General features: G+C 42.9%; 1 protein-coding gene across 19 annotated transcripts in view; it reads left to right on the top strand.

Moving 5' to 3' along the window:
* RALGAPA2 (Ral GTPase activating protein catalytic subunit alpha 2) overlaps nt 1-21,284 on the top strand; it is a 290,584-nt gene that overhangs the window by 134,702 nt on the left and 134,598 nt on the right. For all 19 annotated transcript variants that reach the window (XR_009596074.1, XR_009596073.1, XR_009596071.1 and 16 more), the window contains 3 exons: nt 8,853-8,981; nt 14,480-14,608; nt 15,662-15,720. Coding sequence is in view for 9 of the 19 variants with exons in the window: in XM_060397513.1 (XP_060253496.1) it covers nt 8,853-8,981; nt 14,480-14,608; nt 15,662-15,720 (317 nt within the window). In the remaining 10 variants the exon portion in view is untranslated. The remainder of the gene's footprint in view (nt 1-8,852; nt 8,982-14,479; nt 14,609-15,661; nt 15,721-21,284) is intronic.

Genomic DNA, 21,284 nt, shown 5'->3' with positions numbered 1-21,284 from the left:
TTTCTGAGAGAATAGGTAGGTGTGTTGGAGCCTAATCTGGGTCTTTGCATGAGGGTGAGGAACTGTTCTGCCTGGCATCAGTAGTGATGACAATTATACCTGCCCTGCACATTGGCCATGACCTTGGGCAGCACCTGAGTGTGTTCAGCTTATGGTTTTCTCTAAGAATTTCTTTTTAGTATCATGTTCAGTTCAGTCGCTCAGTTGTGTCCGACTCTTTGTGACCCCATGGACTGCAGCACGCCAGGCCTCCCTGTCCATCAACAACTCCTGGAGTTTACTCAAACTTATGCCCATTGAGTCAGTGATGCCATCCAACCATCTCATCCTCTGTCATCCCTTTCTCCTCCCACCTTCAATCTTTCCAAGCATCAGGGTCTTTTCAAGTGAGTCAGTTCTTTTCATCAGGTGACCAAAGTATTGGAGTTTCAGCTTCAGCATCAGTCCTTCCAGTGAATATTCAGGACTAATTTCCTTTAGGATGGACTGGTTGGGCTGGTTCACTGTCATGAGGAGTGTCTATTTCTAGCTGAGGTATTCCTGAGACAAACAGTGAATCTGCAAACAGTGTGGCTGCCTGTCTAGTACCTACATATGTGTGCGTGGTTCACATCCTGGGGCTTCCCTGGTGTCTTCAGGCAGTAAAGATCTGCCTTCCAATGCAGGAGATACAGGTTCCATTTCTGAGTTGGGAAGATCCTCTGGAGAAGGAAATGGCAACCCACTCCAGGATTCCTGCCTAGGAAATCCCAGAGACAGAGGAGCCCAGTGGCCTATAGCCCATGGGGTCACAAAAGAGTCAGACACGACTGAGCAACTAAACAATGTGGTTCACTCTTGGGGATAACTCCTACCTCAGTGATTCTATAGGTTCTCACGTGGTTAGGTGCCATTAGTGTGTTTCTGATCAGCCTCTTCTCAGTGAGGCTGTGATTCCTTGCTTCTGCTGCAGAACATGGTCAAAGCTATTGAGGATGGGGTGGAGGAGAGCGTAGAGAGACTTGACTAAGTTCGGCCTCTTCTGCAACAAGCAAGTGGTAGCCGCAGAGAAAGCAGAGTTTAGCATCGTCCGACCTACTCCCCCACCTCCTAGGCCCTGGTAGATTCTAGGGATGCACAGATGCCTTTGTGCACAGATCTGACTATTGGGGTGGTCCTCTTCCAGAACGAGGTGTCTGTGACCAGTGAGCTGAGTGCTCAATCTGTACACACAAGACTGGCATAGCCTCCAAGTGAAAGTGAAAGTTGCCTCAGTCGTGTCCAACTCTTTGCGACTGCATAGACTCTAGCCCACCAGGCTCCTCTGTCCATGGAACCCTCCAGGCAAGAATACTAGAGTGGGTTGTCATGCCCTCCTCCAGGGGAGCTTCCTGACCCAGGGATTGAACCGGGGTCTCCTGCATTGCAAGCAGATTCTTTACCATCTGAACCACTAAGGAAGCCCGACACAGCCTCCGTGCTCCCCTCCCCCCAATCCCCCCCCCACCTCGTCATTTACCAGCGGCAGCTCCTTGAAGCCCTCGCTTGCTAAAGTCTTGTCGCGAGGGGTTAATCACTGCTCCGAAGCACCTGCATCACCCTCATTAGGCCAGCCTGTTGTGCAAACTGTCATGTTGTGGATTTGAGGCTTATCAGGGTCACGGCTAAGACAGTCCTTACAGAGGCAGACCAAGGCATCTCCAGGGCCAGGGGGCCGGGGTGGGGGCAGCTGGCAAGTCCCTTCTGTGACTCTCAACAGCGTCCCTCATCTGCTGAAATCGTAAATGTGCCAGGACTTCCTGGTGGGTTTGCAGCCTCCCTTCTCAGCCTCGCAAGTTAGTGGTGACAGTGCACGATTCCATGAATGTATTAAAACCCACTAAGTTGTACTCTCTAAAGCATGAATTATTCTAGGTAAATTATATTTAAAGCTTTTATAGACAACAAAAAGAAAAAGAGGCAGGTAAGACAGGCTGGTGATACTGCCAACTCCAGTGTCAGAATTCATATAGTGTTTCTTAAAATCAGTTAACCAATCAGTCTCTCCCTTTTCCTTGAGCAGTCATCCTGTCTTCATCAGTTTAAAGGCGAGCTGAGTTTTTCTTCACAGATAAGGGATTCATTGTTAAGCAATCATAAAAAAAAAAAAAAAAAAATCCAAGTCTTTCCTATAGGGCTTGTGGTTTGCAGTGGCTTTCTCTGCCATCTGCCTTCTAATTCTGTCCCTGGTCCTATGCATATGGTTCAAGCAGCAGTGCCTGTGACCCTTAGAAGTTTGTTTTGTGTTTGTCACTCTCTGCTTTGCTGTGTCTTCTCCAAAGCACTTTTCAGGGTGAGAAGTAGGAGGTGATTTTATTTCTCCAGCGGCAGAACCCAATTACTCTGTCCTGTCATATTTCTCCTGGCCTTGGTAACATAGTTACACCCGGAGAAGTCACATTTGTCCAGCACGCATAAAAATCTCTGCCTTTCCTCCAAACAGATTACACCACACTTGGCCTTTTGAGCAGAGAACGAATTGCTTGTACTGCGTATTCCTTGGCCCAGATCTTGAAAGTAATTTTTAAGCTTTGTCCTCTGTGTTTATTTCCAGTGACTTTCTATAAGGGCAGTGCTTATGACATGATCTGTTATGACTTTCTTTTTCTTAATATGTATTTTTATTCGTTTATTTGACTGCGCTGGCTCTTAGTTGAGGCATGTGGGATCTAGTTCCCCTACGGGGGACTGAACCCCTGCATTGGGATCTGAGTCTTAGCCACTGGGCCACCAGAAGTCCCTGTTATGTTTTCTTTCCTTCCTTTTTTTTTTAGATTAATGAATTTATTTTAATTGGAGGATAATTACTTTACAATATTGTGATGGGTTTTGCCATACATCAACATAAATCGACTTACAGGCCATAGTCATAAAGCCTTCTTATCAGCAAAAGCCCTTCCTGAACCACTGTAGAGCCTGGTGGGGCCAGGTCGCAGTTTGTGGTGTGTAGAGGAGGGCAGGTGCTAGAGGAGTAGAAACTCGGCAGCAGTAGTGAGGGGACCTTGGGATTGAACTTTGGTGGGGTGTGGTTCTTCAGAAGCCAAGACTTTTCTGTCACTCAGCATATCAGCCTCGCCAATAAGGTGATCATTGATACATAGAAATTTGTTGTCGAGGCACTTAAGGATTGTGTCTGCCTCTTTCATTGTTAAAGAAAGCTTAGATTATGTCTAGGGGTAGTGTTCCTAGTAACCCTCTGCACTCACTTCTTCTGCTAATTAGTAATTCCACGGATGGGATCTGTTAACCAGATTAATGGGATAACCGGATCCCAACAGTCCACATCTTCCCAAACAGAAGAACTTTTCGTAGACTATTATAGAGAAAAGGTGTCTTCTGAAAACTAGCGAGGAAATCATTCAATGGTTTAGCATTTTTCCTCATATGTGAAAGGAGGACTCCAGCGACTTCGCACACATGGGTTCTATTTCTGAACAATTCCATTTGGCCTCCTGGAAGGTCTGAGTGACTTTCGGGGGAATAACCGGATCTATTTGCTCCGAGAAGCGGGTGCGAGGCCGCCGAGGAAGCAGGGAGACAGATGGCCAGCTATTGTGTTACCACCATCATCTGCTGGGCCGTGAGCAAATATTAAGTGAATAATATATATGTAATTGGTGTGAAAGTACAGTTGCAACATTTCTAATTCCATGTGAAGGATGGCTGCTTCTTGAACACTTGTATTTCATCGAATGTTATATTGAAATGCTTCTGTTTACAGGGTTAATCCATTTTAAACTGCTTTATAGTGAACGTTTTCCCCCCTTTTTTTGACACCACTGTGCAATATTTTGAATTGAAATGGCCTATAATAGCCCTTTTTTATTTTCCATAACAACACGAGCACTAAATTATAGCCGTGCAATTATGTAAACAATGGAAATGCTTCCAGAATGAATCCTTCCTTTTAAATTTTCATTTTGTGTAATTGTTGGAAGGTTTGGAGCCATAATAAACAAAATTATTTTACACATTTGTCGTTCTAAAGGTCAATTATAAGAGAACTAAAGAAACAGCACTATGCAAAATGAATAAACCAATTTCTGTTGCTATCACCATATGTTTTTCTTATCACTTATGGTTTTTCCAGTTGCTGTGTACATAGCATTCAATTAAAGCGATTCATTTACTAGGCTGAATGCGGTTCGTGTTTATAGAACTGTGCTTTGGAGGGGAGGAAGCAACACGCCTCTGTTTGAATTACCTGATTTTTTGTAAGATCAGCGATAAGAGACAGATGCTCCTACCAGTTCCTTTCCCATAAACCCGAATCTGTGGATAAGCGGTACCTCCATAATTATCGTCTTACAATCTAGTTTTCATACTCAGTGTAGCATGTGTGTGGACTTTTAACCAGAAACGAGAGGAAAATACTAGTTTGGGAGCCCGTTCTTCCTCCTACAGCTTTTCGCAGATTGAATTATATTTCCCTTGAACAAAAGCACGTGAAAGAGTTTCATGCTGGTCAGTTTTCAAGAATAAACTTCATTCCTATTTTAGAGTCCATTTTTTATTCAGCTTGTTGTTTTGCTTATTATTTTCAGTCCTTTTAAAATGTGGAAAATAAACTAACTTTTGCTATCAGACTCACTTGATTGGGGTAAACTCTAGAACTCCTTAGAACAGCAGGCTCTAGCACATCTAAAGAAGAGCTTTTCCTGTTTTTATTTCATCATTTGCCCTGTGAATTATATACACTTTGGCTGGTTGCTTTAACACTTTTCTAAGGATATTATTTAAGAGCATCAATTTGTATTTTTTTTAACTTCTGGGAGAATGTAATCTAAGAGGCTTTGGGGGCCACCTTTGAAATGTTTTTAAAAGCTCTGTCTGAGTATCAGCAAAATAGCAGTTCACTGAATTCTACAAAGTAAATTACAGAAAGTCAAAAATCCCTCATAGTCCTTCCCTTTTTACTCCACTTACTTCTGTATGACCCTTTCCAGTTTACAAAGGCGTGTGTTCACATCTTTCCTGATACATTCAAGTCCAGGGGAAATCAGCCCCTGCTTGGAAGAGAAACCAGAAGTTCTCAGCACAATGTGGTCTGTCCACGACTACATGCAGGGGGCCTTGCCCCCAGACCTGGGACTCTTTGTACGCTGCCAGAGTCTGACTGCAGAACAGGGCCATTTCCCACAAAGGAGGAGGCATGGAATAGCCCTGAGTTTCACTCTAGGAGCTGTTGCCCTGGCTCTGCCAGCTCCGTGACTCCCAGGCAGGCGGCTGGATCAGGGACAGAATTCTCTCTCCGCCCAGGATGCAAACCACGTTTTTAACAGGGAGAGCCTGCATCCGACTGGAACCTTTAGCAAAAATTCAGTATCCTTGGTTCACTATAATTGTACTGATTTAAGGGTTATTTCCTATTTATTACATAGGCTGGGGCTTCCCATGGGTGGCGCAGTGGTAAAGAATCTGCCTGCCAGTGCAGGAGTCACAGGAGACTCAGGTTTGATTCCTGGGTCAGGAACATACCTTGGAGTAGGAAAGGACAACCCACTCAACCATTTTGGCCTGGGAAATCCCATGGACAGAGGAGGCTGGTGAGCTCCATGGGGTCTTAAAGAGTCAGACACAACTGAGTGACTGAGCATGCACACACACACGGGCATGACACAGAATACTGGTTTTCCAGAACATTCTTATTTACATGGGGGAAAAAAGTGAGTTACTTTTTAAAAAACGACATGGTGTTCCCTTTGGACTTGAATATGACAAAAAACAAACAAAAAAAACCATGAGGGTTGTATGTGCATAATTGGTGTTTGAGAAGCACTGTCCTGTCTGGTCTCTGCAAAGGCCTGCTGACTGAGTGGAAAGTTTCAGTCTCAGGATTTCCATCTTTGCAAAGACGGCAGCCATCACTGTGCTCGGGATATGTGGAGAGGAAGGCGAGAGAGGGCTCCTCCCGGAAATGGCCAAGCACTGGGTGGACCCCACTCTTCTGGGAAGGTGCAGCCGCTGTCCTTCTAGCACCCGAGTTGTTCCTGACTTCAAAATGTCGTCACTAAGATGTAGTCTTCAGGCTGTTGCATTTCAGTGTGGGTAAGTGGAATAAGCCAACATATGGCCCTAAGTTGGCCAACTGGCCACACAGTCCCCTCCTTTAACCCCCACGTTAACCCCGGCCCAGCGCTGCTGTATCTGGCGGCTCCGCTTCTCCTGGGGGCCGCCTTCCGTGGGTGGCGGGCAGGCCAGGCCAGCCATCTGTCATCTTGCCCTCTCTTTCCAATCTTCTCGCCCATAGAAACAGGTTCCGTTGAAGAGCCTGGCTGCAGTCCAGGGGGTGGGGAGCCTGGGACTTGATCTTGCTGCCCGCACTTCTGCTGTCTTCAGCACTGGTGGCAACTTACTTTTTGGAATGCCCCATTTGCAGCTCGTTGCCCTGACATATCTGAAACTTGTGAAGCGAAAATGGATTTCATGTATAAATTCTGGCTTTAGCTTGTTAAAGGATTTTGTTCCTAATTCCCATAAACTCATCCCAGAAAACCCTTTCTTAAAATTAAACCTCTCAATTCCAGTGGTTTTAAAAAAAAAAATCTGTGATTTAAGTGTGTGCTAAAGATGTTAAAAATCCACAGGGATCAAGGCTCAGTTCCTCCTCTCAACAGATGGAATGAAGGCAAACCTAACCAAGTTAACATCATGGTTGTTTGCATTATTAATCTTCCCATGCATGGCATTCTGCTACCTGGCAAGCCAGGTTTGCACGAATCCTTTCGTGGCAGCAGATGTCAACAGAAGAGCACTTCCATCTGCTGCCCGAGACCTTGATGCCTGATACCCCTCGACGAGGCCCAGCGCAGAGTGTACCTCTGTGAGTAATTACAGGTGTGTGGTGAGGAGCCCAGGGCATTAATCAGAGGCTTCATTATGAAAAAGGTGGATCTTTTGTTCCGCTTCTGGAGCGAGAGTTGACCGCACACTTTCTAAACTGCAGTGTCCATCTGCTCAGCTCCTAGAATGTTTGCCTTGGCTGATGTGGACACTGAAATGTATCAAAGGACGTGATTACAGCAGGTTTAAACATTAACCCTGGAGAAGCGTGGTTCGGGTTTTTCTTTCCTTTCCTCCTTCCTTCCTCCCTTTTATCTGCTTATTTATCTGTTTGATCTCTCTATTTTTCAGTATCGGAAAATGACTGCTGAAATGCTAAAACCTTGCATTAGTAGTTGTGAAGTAATTTGCCATATAAGAGTCTTAATAGAGTAGGCACTGCACAGTCATTTTTAAAGGACATAAACATAATGATTTGTAGACACTGAGTGAGCTGACTGTGTAAGGAAGAAACCATAGAAAAATGTTTTGTGAACACCGGAAAATTTTCTTTTACCATTACAAGTTTTTCACTGCGGTTATTTTTATTATAAAGGACTTAACCTGTTAGGATGTAGCACATTGCTACTCCTTTACTCTAATTTAATCGAGTTAAATTGGGATTATCTTAAGGATTTTGAAATAGCCACCCTGAAATTTTAGGAAGGTTTGGGGGATGTTTTCTGGTGTGTTTTTCTTCTTACTCCTACTTTTGGGGACTAATTCTAGGTTATGTAACTGCAAGTCACATACCTGTAGCACTTCAGTACATTTGATAAATCCACTTGGCCTAGAACAGCATGAAAACAGTTTGTGGTTTTCTTACTAATCCTCTTTGCACACAAACACTCACACAGATGGCTTCAGAGATGTGGCCCAGCCGTGGATGGCAGGAATGCCATCCAGGAGGGGAGCGGCGGTCTGCCGTGGGCTGGAATGGGGTGTCAGTCTCAGAACAGAGCTGGCAGGCAGGGGCCAGCTGGCCACCCACCAGTGAGAAGCCTGGTGTCCGGGGGAGATCATCCACTCGCTGTACCGGGCACAGCTGTCTCACCATCCACTTCTACCCAGAGCACTGCGCACCATGTGATCCATCCCAGCAGGACCTCATACCCCCTCCACTCCCGCTGTTTCACTCTTACAGTCACCCAAGGAGTGAAGTTTCCGTCTCTGCCGACTCGAGGAGTTTGTCATAGAATAGTGTGCTTTGACTTTCATGAACTGAAGAAGTTGAGAACTGACAGCTGCTTGCAGGTTTCATATATTCATCTACTTCCATACTCCTCAGATGGTAAAGAGTCTGCCTGCAATGCAGGAGACCTGGGTTCAATCCCTAGCTCAGGAAGATCCCCTGGAGGAGGGCATGGCAATCCACTCTAGTATTCTTGCCTGGTGAATCCCATGGACAGAGAAGACTGGGGGGCTACAGTCCCTGGGGTCGCATAGAGTCAGACACGACTGAGCAGCTAACACACAGCACACACAAAGACTCCTGTAGCTTGTCCAGGGAGCTTGCCTCTGCATGAAAAAGGCAGAAGCGTCTAGTCCCAATGCCGCGATTTAGATCTTAGATAAGTCACCCTATGAATGGTTTAGCATCTCTATTCTCTTACCTGTAAAATGAATATAGTAGCTCTGGACTAACTCATCTCCTAGAACCTTTCTCACTGAAAAAGTCCCACAAGTCTGTGTTCTCTTAGATAATCACACAGTAGCCTTATGTACCAGGCTTCCTTTGTGGCTCAGCCATAAAGACTCCACCTGCAATGCAGAAGTCACAGGAGAGACGGATTCAATCCCTGGGTTGGGGAGATCTCCTGGTGGAGGGCAAGGTAACCCACTCCAGTATTCTTGCCGGAAAAATGCCATGGACAGAGTAGCCTGGCAGTCCATAGTGTTGTAAAGGGTCAGACACAACTGAAACCGAGCCCAGTCATATGTACAGATGAACTGATGACTTTGGAATTGTGGTCTTGAAAGTTACAGTGGTGTTTTCTTCTCTCCCTTTCTAGGATATCCTAAATACCATCATAAGGCACTGCCCGCCCCGCTTCTTCTCCCTGGGTTTGCCTGGCTTCTCCATGCTGGTGGGGGACTTCATCACGGCTGCTGGCAGGGTCCTCAGTGCAGACACGCTGGCGGTGAGTGTGACAATGCTCAACACCCGGCTCCCAGGAGGCTTCCCGGTGGCTAACAAGGTTCAGATTTCTCCACTCCTAACAGGTGTTGACTCATTAGTGCAACGTGAAACCGGGCTCTCGGGTAGATGCCCTGGCAGCTGATGTGTGAAATTGTAGGATAAGATGACACGCTGGTGGTGGAAAGGCGTTTCATCAAAAGGCCAGAGTGTGAGAAATCATATCCTCACTAATATCTCAGCACATTTGCACAGTGAGAAGCAGGACTCGCCTCCTAGAATCTCATTAGCATTTTCCAGTAAATGGTGGCGCAGACATGGACGTCTGTGTTCAAGGGAGAATCTTAAGTATACATACTCAATGAAGCTTTTTTCTTGTTATTAAGTCTTAGTTATTGTAAGTCTAATAGAAAATATGTTCTTAAAATATAAACTTAGAAATTTTAAATCTTTAACCAAAAAATTGATACATATCTTTTTGTTCATATGGCTTAAAACTCGGGCAGCATTCATATACTAAAAAACTAGAAGCTAGTGGACTAAATGAGCATTAAGGGCTACAAAAAGAACTTATTTGTAACGTCAATGTTTACCTCCTAATACTGTTATTATTAGGGCAAGGTATTAATGCCTTTGAATGAAGATTCTTATCTGTTTTAGTTTAAAGGCTTTCACATCTGTACTTGTACACATCTGTGTTCTGTGCGTCTGTTACCTGTCCAGACCTATTTTTCCCCTCTTCAAATGGCTTTCCTGGTCGCTCAGATGGTAAAGTATCTGCCTGCAATGCAGAAGACCTGAGTTCGATCCCTAGGTCAGGAATATCCCCTGGAGAAGGAAATGGCAACCCACTCCAGTACCCTTGCCTGGAAAATCCAATGGACAGAGGAGCCCTCTAGGCTACAGTCCATGGAGTTGCAGAGAGTTGGACACAACTTCAATTCAAATGGTGTAAATAAATTAATGTTTGTCATGACTGGTATTAAAATCAATGTGAGTATCCAGCTACCTAAGTTTTTTTAACACATTGTTACTTTTTCATTCTCCTTATTTCTTTTTCTCAGGGCAAATTCAAACTCCAGCCCTGGATTTTAAATTAAATTGTTTCTTAATACTTTGTATAACTGGTATTTCATGCTGGCACCTTCATGCAATTTTTCTTATAGAGATAAATTAAAAACAAAGGGGAGGAAAGAGATGAGAGCAAAAGGGAAGGATGAGTGGAAAGATGGAAGGAAAATGTTGAATTTGACTTTTTTTGTAAAGATTATGACAACTTTTCATACTTATTTCTAAAAAAGATTATAGGATAATCTCTAAGAATCTCCTAATTTATTTTTAATCATTCAAATCTGCATTGAAAAATCTTTGGAAAAAAATGGAAAAAACTTTCAGAAAAAAAAAAAGCATTGGAAAAAGAGGATAGAGGAAGGAAAATCATATATTATTGAAATTTTATTTACTTGCTCTGAGAGTTTCCTGTGAAAATGCAGGTGCCCTTTCTAGTGATAATTTCATGCATGATGGTCATTCTCAGTGAAAATTTATCTTTTGGCTAGATGAGTTATTAAAGTAGCCTTCCAAAACATTTTTTAAAGAGAAAGAGAGAAAATATGAGAATGTGAATGTAAGAGTTACACTGCATAAAGAGACAGTACCTCTTCAAATTGCTTTGAATCACTGCAGCTTATTAATATCAGGTAAGGTGGTGACTCAGTTGGTAAAGAATCCGCATGCAATGCAGGAAACGTCTTGCAATTCAGGAGACACAGGTTTGATCCCTGGCTTGGGAAGATGCCCTGAAGAAGGAAATGGCACCCCACTCCAGTATTCTTGCCTGGAAAATCTCATGGACAGAGGAGTCTGGTGGGCTACAGTCCATGGGATAGCACAGAGTTGGACACGACTTAGTGGCTAAACCACCACCACCACAGCCTTAGTTTAAACTTGAGGTTTAAAATCATAAGGGAACCAGTGAGAGGTGTTTCGATGGGGCCACAGCTGCTTAGTCAAAATTTTGAGTTAACACAAGTCAGCTGCTCCCTCTGGAGGGCACAGAGGTGGAATGACACAGTGTCTTGAATTTGCTTTATTGAAATAGTAACTTTTTTTAAGTTTTTTTTCTTTTTCTTTTTAAAATGGGCCACTTTTTAAGCCTTTATTGAATTTGTTACAGTATTGCTTCTGTTTTGGTATTTTGGGTCACAAGGCATGTGGGGTCTTAGCTCCCTGACCAGGGATTGAACCTGCATCGCCTAATTTGGAAGGCAGATTCTTTTTTTAAAATTAATTTATTTATTTCAGTGGAGGCTAATTACTTTACAGTATTGTGGTGATTTTTGCCATACATTGACATGAATCAGCCATGGGTGTACATGTGTCCCCTGATCCCAAACGCCTCTCCCCATCCCATCCCTCAGGGCTGTCCCAGTGCACTGGCTCTGAGCGCCCTGTTTCATGCATTGAACTTGGACTGGTCGTCTGTTTCACATATGGTTATAAACTTGTTTCAGTGCTATTCTCTCAAATCATCCCACCTTGCCTTCTCCTACAGAATCCAAAAGTCTGTTCTTTACATCTGTGTCTCTTTTGCTGTCCCTAATATAGGGGTGTTGTTACCATCTTTCTAAATTCCATTTACATGCATTAATATACTGTATTGGGTTTTTTTCTTTCTGATTTACTTCACTCTGCATAATAGGCTCCAGTTTCATCCACTTAATTAGAACTGACACAAATGTGTTCTTCTTAATAGCTGAGTAATATTCCATTGTATATATGTACCACAACTTTCTTATCCATTTGTCTGCCAATGGACATCTAGGTTGCTTCCATGCTCTAGCTATTGTAAACAGTGCTGTGATGAACACTGGGGTACACGTGTCTCTTTCAATTCTGGTTTCCTCAGTGTGTATGTCCAGCAGTGGGATTGCTGGGTCATATGGAAGTTCTATTTCCAGTCTTTTAAGGAATCTCCACACTGTTTTCCATAGTGACTGTACTAGTTTGCATTCCTACCAACAATGTAAGAGGGTTCACTTTTCTCCACACCCTCTCCAGCATTTATTGCTTATAGACTTTTGGATAGCAGCCATTCTGACTGGTGTGAAATGGTATCTCATTGTGGTTTTGATTTGCATTTCTCTGATAATGAGTGATGTTGAGCATCTTTTCATGTGTTTGTTAGCCATCTGTACGTCTTCTTTGGAGTAACGTCTGTTTAGTTCTTTGGCCCATTTTTTTGATTGGGTCTTTTATTTATCTGATATTCAGGGGCATGAGCTGCTTGTATATTTTTAAGGTAATTGTTTGTCAGTTGCTTCATTTGCTATTATTTTCTCCCATTCTGAAGGCTTTCTTTTCACCTTGCTTATAGTTTCCTTCATTGTATCAAAGTTTTCAATTTTAATTAGGTCCCATTTGTTTATTTTTACTTTTATTTCCATTACTCTGGGAGGTGAGTCACAGAGGATCTTGCTCTGATTTATGTCAGAGTGTTCTGCTTGTGTTCTCTAGGAGTTTTATAGTTTCTGGTCTTGTATTTAGATCTCTAATCCATTTTGAGTTTCTTTTTGGCTATGGTGTTAGAAAGTGTTCTAGTCTCATTCTTTTACCAGCTTTCCCAGTACCACTTGTTAAAGAGATTGTCTTTTCTCCATTGTATATTTGTGCCTTCTTTGTCAAAGATAAGGTGTCTGTAGGTGCGTGGATTTATCTCTGGGCTATTTTCTTCCATTGATCCATATTTTTGTCTTTGTGTTAGTACCGTACTGTCTTGATGACTGTAGCCTTGTAGTATAGTCTGAGGTCAGGCAGGTTGATTCCTCTAGTTCCATTCTTCTTTCTCAAGATTGCTTTGGCTATTCGAGGTTTTTTTGTGTTTCCATACAAACTGTGAAATTATTTGTTCTAGTTCTATGAAAAATACTGTTGGTAGCTTGATAGGGATTGCACTGAATCTATAGATTGCTCTGGGTAGTATACTCATTTTCACTATATTGAATCCTTCTGATGCATGAACATGGTATATTTTTCCATCTATTTGTGTCATCTTTGATTTCTTTCATCAGTGTTTTATAGTTTTCTATATATAGGTCTTTTGTTTCTTTAGGTAAATTTATTCCTAGGAATTTTATTCTTTTCATTGCAGTGGTGGATGGGATTATTTCCTTAATTTCTGTTTGCTCATTGTTAGTGTATAGGAATGCAAGAGATGTCTGTGTGTTAATTTTATATCCTGTAACTTTACTATATTCGTTGATTAGCTTTAGTAATTTTCTGGTGGTTTCTTTAGGGTTCTCTATGTAAAGGATCATGTCATCTGCAAACAGTGAGAGTTTTACTTTTTCTTTTCCATATGGATTCCTTTTATTTCTTTTTCTTTTCTGATTGCTGTGGCTAAAAATTCCAAAACTATGTTGAATAGTAGTAGGGAGAGTGGGCACCCTTTTCTTGCTCCTGACTTTAGGGGAAATGCTTTCCATTTTTCACCATTGAGGGTAATGTTTGCTTTGGATTTATCATAATTTTGGCTTTTATTATGTTGAGGTATGTTCCTTCTGTGTGGAAGGCAGATTCTTAACCACTGGACCACTAGGGAAGTCTCAAAAGTGGAAAGTTTTAAACAAATATTAAATATTGAAATGAAAAAATGAAAAGGAAATGAATGAGGCAGGAGTGGTAACATCTTGCATCTAGGCGTTGGGTCCATGGATATCACATTTTTCCACTTATACATTTAGAAATTTTGTTAACATGAAAATAGGGAAAAGTAAGAGCAGAGAGGAGAGGGCAGTGCTGGAGGCAGGGGGCATCACGCAGTCACAGGACCCCATGGCAAGGACGAGCCTGTTGGGGTGAGATGCCTTCTGGACCCCGAGCAGAGACAGCAGACACGTCGTCAGGTCTACAGATGTGGACTCAGGAAGGAAGCCTGGGCTACAGAGAGGTGGTGGTGGAGAGTTAGCCACATGGAGGAGGCATTTAAAGCCTCAGGTCTGGATGTCCTGGAGAAGTGAGTGTAGGTCTAGCAAGGGAGACGGCCAAGAACTGGGCTCAGCACCCCGGAGTCCAGATCCTGAGAAATGAGGGGTTCCAGCACGGGGACTGTCAAGCCCCCTCTGCAATCCACTAAGGTGTCTGACTGATGGAAGGGCTCTCTGGAGCACGGGAGCTGTTGGCCACATCCCCTGCCATGAGGGGTCAGGTGAGACCAGGCCTGGATGGTGACTGGTGTGGGTCTTGCCTTCTGGAGGTTGTGTAACAAGAAGCTGTGAGCTCCCTGACTGACTTCAGCAAATCTGAACATTTTGCTGTTAGTCGTTTAAAATCTTTGTATTTAAAACATGCAGTAAAACAGTAAACATATAGTGACTTCATCCCTGAGACCATTGCCCCAGCAGAGCTGTCTCGAAGCCGTGGAAAAGTAAAACATGTTGTCGCTTATCTAACATTTCTAACAAAAAGGCCAGTGTGTGTCTCATTCCCCTTTCCTGTGTGCAGGCACCTCGTTCGGAAGCCCTCACCATTCTCGGGTCTCTGGTCTGCTTTCCGAACACCTACCGCGAGATCCCCTTGCGGCAGCCAGTACCTGAAGTTGCTGAAGTCGCCACGGGAGCAGAAGATGTCAAGGTACGTGATGCCATGATGGAATCTCAGGTTAGCATCTTCTCACTCGACCTGTGTGGTTCTGTGGTTCCCTCTTCCATTATTAAGCTCTGTGCTGCTTATCCCTGAGAGTTTTGCTCAGTCCTTTAGATATATCAATAGTTGTTTTTTTTTTAGAACATTAGTTTTGTGGGATTAAATGAGCTAGATGCAGAGTGTGCTACAGTTGTAACTGATGGCTAGGTTCTGTGGTATTTTTTCTTAGATCTGTTTATCATCCCTGTGGATCATAATTTTGTAATGAACCATTCTTTGTGATAATTTTATTAGTTTAATTAGGCTGCATTTGTGTATCAAATGAATTTATAAGAAATAGTTGAAATATTCAATTCCATTATTGGCCTGATTAAATACTACTAATATTTGAAGTTCTAAATTATTCCTTGGAGAATAAAGCTGATTTTTTTCCTCAGCGACTTTGGGGCAATCAAAGATGGCTTTCAAATCAATCAATCAATTTGTGTATCTATAGTACCCATGAATAATATGTACAGTATACAGTGTACAGTATATAATCCAGGTAAAAAGAAAACTGAGTTGTTTTTTTTTTTTTTCCTATGCGTGTGTGCGTGCTCAGTCACTTTTAGCCATGTCCAGCTCTTTGCGACCCCATGGACCACAGCCCTCCGGGCTCCTCTGTCCATGGGACTCTCCAGGCAAGAATGCTGGAGTGGGTTGCCATGTCCTCCTCCAGGGGATCTTGCTGACCTAGGGATCATGCGGAATCTTTACCTGAGCCACCGGGGAAGCCCAGGAAGAATCATTTGCTCTGCTCAGTTTTTGTTGTGTACAAAGAAACGCTCTTCTTTAGTGGGCTTTAGATCCCGGGGAGCCCTCCCCCATCTGAGAGCACCATGGCGCTTCCCCAGGCCCTTGTCCTTCCCCAGGTTTCCTTGATTGGGGGCTCTGCCCTCCTCAGTCCTTCAGTGGCCCCAGACTGCCTTAAAACATGGACAGAACATATGGGAAGTCAACTACTAAGCAAGTTTTTTACTTTCCTTCATTTTGTGTTTTTAGCACTGCCTCATAAGTATCTTACTGAAGAATGCCACAGAGGAGCCGAGTGAGTGTGCAAGGTAAGTGTTGCAAGAAAGGTGAACTTGTTCAGAATTTTAAGATACACATTCACGCAAACTCAGTGTTAAGAAATGCTGTCTTTCCACTTTACTTTTAGACTAAGAAGTACAGTAAGAATTATGTGGGGGGAATCATTTATTACTTTTTTTAAGAGGTGCCATTAATAAGTGAAAAGTGTAAAGTACAGAAGATTATGCTACCTGCTGTGTAATAAAAAGCAAGATTGTGAATATGTGGGTGTATTCCCTGATATTTTTAACATGGAAGAAAATGGGAAGATAAACCAAATCTTATAAAAACAATATGTGTATAGGGTAGTGATTCTTACTCGGCAGTGGTTTTGTGCCCTGGGAGACATTCAAGCAACGTCATTCACCAACATCATTCACCATCTGCTTGCCGATGATACTGAATTTATTTTTCTGGCTCCTTCTTCTAGCCTCTTATATATTCAGGTTTATATATGAAGCTGCCTGCTTGAACCTCAACTTGGATGTCCCAATACATCTAAACTGAACACAACCATAACTGAAGCCTTGAGTCTGCTGTCTTCACCAGAGCCTCACTGTCTCAGGCTTCATCTCAGTATTTGTCACCATCATCTGCCCAGAAGCTTGGGAAAATCCTTGATTTCTCCTGTACCTGCTACATTCAAACCTTCAGCATTCTTGACAATACCATTTTCCCTCTCTCCCTTTAATATAGAAAGGCAAATTTCTATCAAGCTAAGTGTGGAAAAGAAATGTGAATAATATGGTCAATCTTTTCCTCACGTCAGTTCAGTCGCTCAGTTGTGTCCTACTCTTTGCAACCCCATGGACTACAGCATGCCAGGCTTCCCTGTCCATCACCAACTAGCAGAGCTTACTCAAACTCATGTCCATCAAATTGGTAATGCCATACAACCATCTCATCTTCTATCGTCCCCTTCTCCTCTCGCCTTCAATCTTTCCCAGCATCAGGGTCTTTTCAAATGAGTCAGTTCTTCACATCAGGTGGCCAAAGTATTGGAGCCTTAGCTTTAGCATCAGTCCTTCCAATGAATATTCAGGACTGATTTCCTTTAGGATTGACTGGCTGAATCTCCTTGCAGTCCAGGGGACTCTCAAGAGTCTTATCCAACATCACAGTTCAAAAGCATCAGTTCTTCAGTGCTCAGCTTTCTTTACAGTCCAACTCTCACATCCTTACATGACCACTGGAAAAACCATAGCTTTGATTAGATGGACCTTTGTTGGCAAAGTAATGTCTTTGCTTTTTAGCATGCTGTCTAGGTTGGTCATAGCTTGTCTTCCAAGGAGCAAGTGTCTTTTAATTTCATGGCTGCAGTCACCATCTGCAGTGATTTTGGAGCCCCCAAAATAAATATCTCACTGTTTCCATTTTTTCCCCATCTATTTGCCATGAAGTGATGGGACTGGCTGCTGTGATCTACATTTTCTGAATGTTGAGTTTTAAGGCAACTTTTTCACTCTCCTCATTCACGTTCATCAAGAGCCTCTTTAGTTCTTCTTCGCTTTCTGCCATGAGGTTATTGTCATCTGCGTATCTGAGATTATTGATATTTCTCCCAGCAATCTTAATTCCAGCTTGTGCTTCATCCAGCCCAGCATTTCAATTGATCTACTCTGCATATAAGTTAAATAAGTAGGATGATAATATATAGCCTTGATGTACACCTTTCCCGATTTGGAACCAGTCCGTTGTTCCATGTCTGGTTCTAACTGTTGCTTCCTGAACTGCACACAGATTGCTCAGGAGGCAGGTCAGGTGGTCTGGTATTCCCATCTTGAAAAATTTTCCACAGTTTGTTGTGATTCACACAGTCAAAGGTTTTGGCATAGTCAATAAAGCAGTAGATGTTTTTCTGGAACTCTTCTGCTTTTTCGATGATCTGACGGATGTTGGCAATTTGACCTCTGGTTCCTCTGCCTTTTCTAAATCCAGCTTGAACATCTGGAAGTTCACGGTTCTTGTACTGTTGAAGCCTGGCTTGGAGAATTTTGAGCATTGCTTTCTAGAATGTGAGATGAGTGCAATTGTGCGGTAGTTTAAACATCCTTTGGCATTGCTTTTCTTTGGGATTGAAATGAAAACTGACCTTTTCCAGTCCTGTGGCCACTGCTGAGTTTTTCAAATTTGCTGGCATATTGAGTGCAGCACTTTCACAGCATCAGCTTTTAGGATTTGAAATAGCTCAACTGGAATTCCATCACCTCCACTAGCTTTGTTTGTAGTGATGCTTCCTAAGGCCCACTTGATTTCACATTCCACGATGTCTGGCTCTAGGTGACTGATCACACCATCATGGTTATCTGGGTCATGAAGATCTTTTTTGTTTAGTTCTTCTGTGTATTCTTGCCTCCTCTTCTTAATATCTTCTGCTTCTGTTAGGCCCATATCATTTCTGTCCTTTATTGAGCCCATCTTTGCATGAAATGTTTCTTTGGTATCTCTAATTTTCTTGAAGAGATCTCTAGTCTTTCCCATTCTATTGTTTTCCTCTGTTTCTTTCTATTGATCACTGAAGAAGGCTTTCTTACTTCTCCTTGCTATTCTCTGGAACTCTTCATTCAAAAGGGTATATCTTTCCTTTTCTCCTTTGCCTTTTGCTTCTCTTCTTTCCTCAGCTATTTGTAAGGCCTTCTCAGACAACCATTTTGCCTTTTTGCATTTGTTTTTCTTGGGGATGGTATTGATCACTGCCTCCTGTACAGTGTCATGAACCTCTGTCCAGAGTTCTTCATTCACTCTATCAGATCTAATCCCTTGAATCTGTTTCCCACTTCCACTGTATAATCATAAGGGATTTGATTTAGGTCACACTTGAATGGTCTAATGGTTTTCTCTGCTTTCTTCAATTTAAGTCTGAATTTGGCAATAAGGAGTTCATGATCTGAGCCACAGTTAGCTCCCAGTCTTGTTTTTGCTGACTGTATAGAGCTTCTCCATCTTTGGCTGCAAAGCATATGATCAATCTGATTTTGGTGTTGGCCATCTGGTGATGTCCAAGTGTAGAGTCTTCTCTTGTGTTGTTGGAAAAGGGTGTTTGCTATGACCAGTGCATTCTCTTGGCAAAACCCTGTTAGCCTTTGCCCTGCTTCATTTTGTACTCTAAGGCCAAATTTGCCTGTTACTCCAGGTGTCGCTTGACTTACTACTTTTGCATTGTAGTCCCCTATAATGAAAAGGACATCTTTTTGGAGTGTTAGTTCTAGAAGATCTTGTAGGTCTTCAGAGAACTTTTCAACTTCAGCTTCTTCAGCATTACTGGTTGGGCCATAGATTTGGATTACTGTGATGTTGAATGGTTTACCTTGGAAACAAACAGAGATCATTCTGTCGTTATTGACATTGCATCCAAGTACTGCCTTTCAGACCATTTTGTTGACTGTTGGCACCCCACTCCAGTACTTTTGCCTGGAAAATCCCGTGGGTGGAAGAGCCTGGTAGGCTGCACTCCATGGGGTCGCTAGAGTCAGACACGACTGAGCGACTTCACTTTCACTTTTCACTTTCATGCATTGGAGAAGGAAATGGCAACCCACTCCAGTGTTCTTGCCTGGAGAACCCCAGGGACAGTGAAGCCTGGTGGGCTGCCGTCTATGGGGTCGCACAGAGTCAGACACGACTGAAGCAACTTAGCAGCAGCAGCAGCATGGCTACTCCATTTCTTCTAAGGGATTCTTGCCCACAGTAGTAGATATAATGGTCATCTGAGTTAAATTCATCCATTCCAGTCCATTTTAGTTCACTGATTCCTAAAATGTCGATATTCACTCTTGCCACCTCCAGTCTTTCTTCAGTTCAGTTCAGTTCAGTTCAGTCGCTCAGTCGTGTCCAACTCTTTGCGACCCCATGAATCGCAGCACACCAGGCCTCCCTGTCCATCACCAACTCCTGGAGTTCACTCAGACTCACGTCCATCGAGTCGGTGATGCCATCCAGCCATCTCATCCTCTGTTGTCCCCTTCTCCTGCCCCCACCCCCCCCCCCCCACCCCCAGCATGAGAGTCTTTTCCAGTGAGTCAACTCTTCGCATGAGGTGGCCAAAGTACTGGAGTTTCAGCTTCAGCATCATTCCTTCCAAGGAAATCCCAGGGTTGATCTCCTTCAGAATGGACTGGTTGGATCTCCTCTTTCTTAGTTGTGTGTAAAAGGAGTTAGGCAGTGAAATTAGAGCCATATAAATGTAGAGAAGGAAGCAAACTAAAAATATGAGCAAGATTTCAAATAAACAGGAGAATTAAGAGAGAATATAGTTGTAATTGTGGGTGATAGTAATTCAGAAAAGTTAAGAAAAATAGTAAGGAGTTTCATTATATAAGTTGGAGTGGGATGAGATGGCATGACAGCAACAGTATTAAGAGAGTGTATTAGAATACAGATTGTGAGTAAGATGGTACTGCCGTTAGCTTAAAAAAAAGTCTTGGTAGACAAACCTTCACAATCACAAAGGACATCCTCAGGATACAGAGAACATGCGGAGTCACTACGAGTGTAAAAGAATAGGAAGATGCTAAATGAGGATGTTAAATGATGGATCTCAAAGCAAGAAAAGATCAGAAAGAGCTGTTTAAAATGAGTGTGGCTTAGAACTCAAGGCAGGTGAGTGTCGCTTAGGTTATAAAACCATTTTACGGGTCACTGTGTTCTCCATGGTGCAAGGCTAATAGTTACAGAGAAATGAAGATGTTCCTAGAAATGAGAGAGCTCTGCTCTTATCAAATTACATTCAACAAGTAGGTTAATGGGTCATAAAAAAAAAAAAGAATACACACACACACACACATATATATATGTACATACATGCATGCAGAGGAAGAACAGCTCTTAAAATGGTAGAAATATGATGTGGGGCATGATTCCAAGTTGTACAGGTTGTAGGGAGTTGAACAATCAGAGTCTGAGTTAGGCTGAGGGAAGGTAAAGAGGCTTGGGGTAGAATGTAGACTACCTGGGGAAGGCTGCAGAGTGAGACGCAAAGTACAGTTTCTAGACTGAGAATAGGTGTAGGAATTAGGCAAGAGGAGAAAGAAATGTAGACAGTTCTAGACCGTCAGGAAAGCGTGGCGCTCCTGTCTAACGCTGGCACCTGAGAAATAAGAAAGGCCCAGCACGCACTTTGTAACCAATGGGAAAGCACAGCTTTTACCCAGTGGTAGAAGGTGACATGTTTGTCAAGGGGCATTTTAATTCATTTGTTCTGAAGCACTGAGTCCATTCTGATCAGAAGAGGTGAGAAGCTAGTGAAGTGCAGTGGTTTTAAAACCTCAGAATAGATGGATTTTAATTGCTGAATTATTTTGAGCACACAAGAGCACTCAGTATGCAGGGCCAGGCCCTGTGTCCGATTTGATTGGCACTGGGTGTGGCCTTTTACTACAGAGAGCAGCAAACACACATTACAGCAAGCTTCTGGTTCCAAATAGAGGTTTGGAGCCCCTTTTTGTTCAGAAAGTGAGCAGGTTGGTAGAGGGAGGGTTGGTGCAAGCATTTAAATTTCATATATGTGCCTTCAGGAAACACTAAGAGAAATATGACTTTTCGATCATTGTAAAAG

This window comes from Ovis aries, chromosome 13 (genome assembly GCF_016772045.2).
Source record: "Ovis aries strain OAR_USU_Benz2616 breed Rambouillet chromosome 13, ARS-UI_Ramb_v3.0, whole genome shotgun sequence".
Classification (NCBI taxonomy): Eukaryota; Metazoa; Chordata; class Mammalia; order Artiodactyla; family Bovidae; genus Ovis; species Ovis aries.
This window is presented reverse-complemented; position numbering and strand designations above follow the sequence as displayed.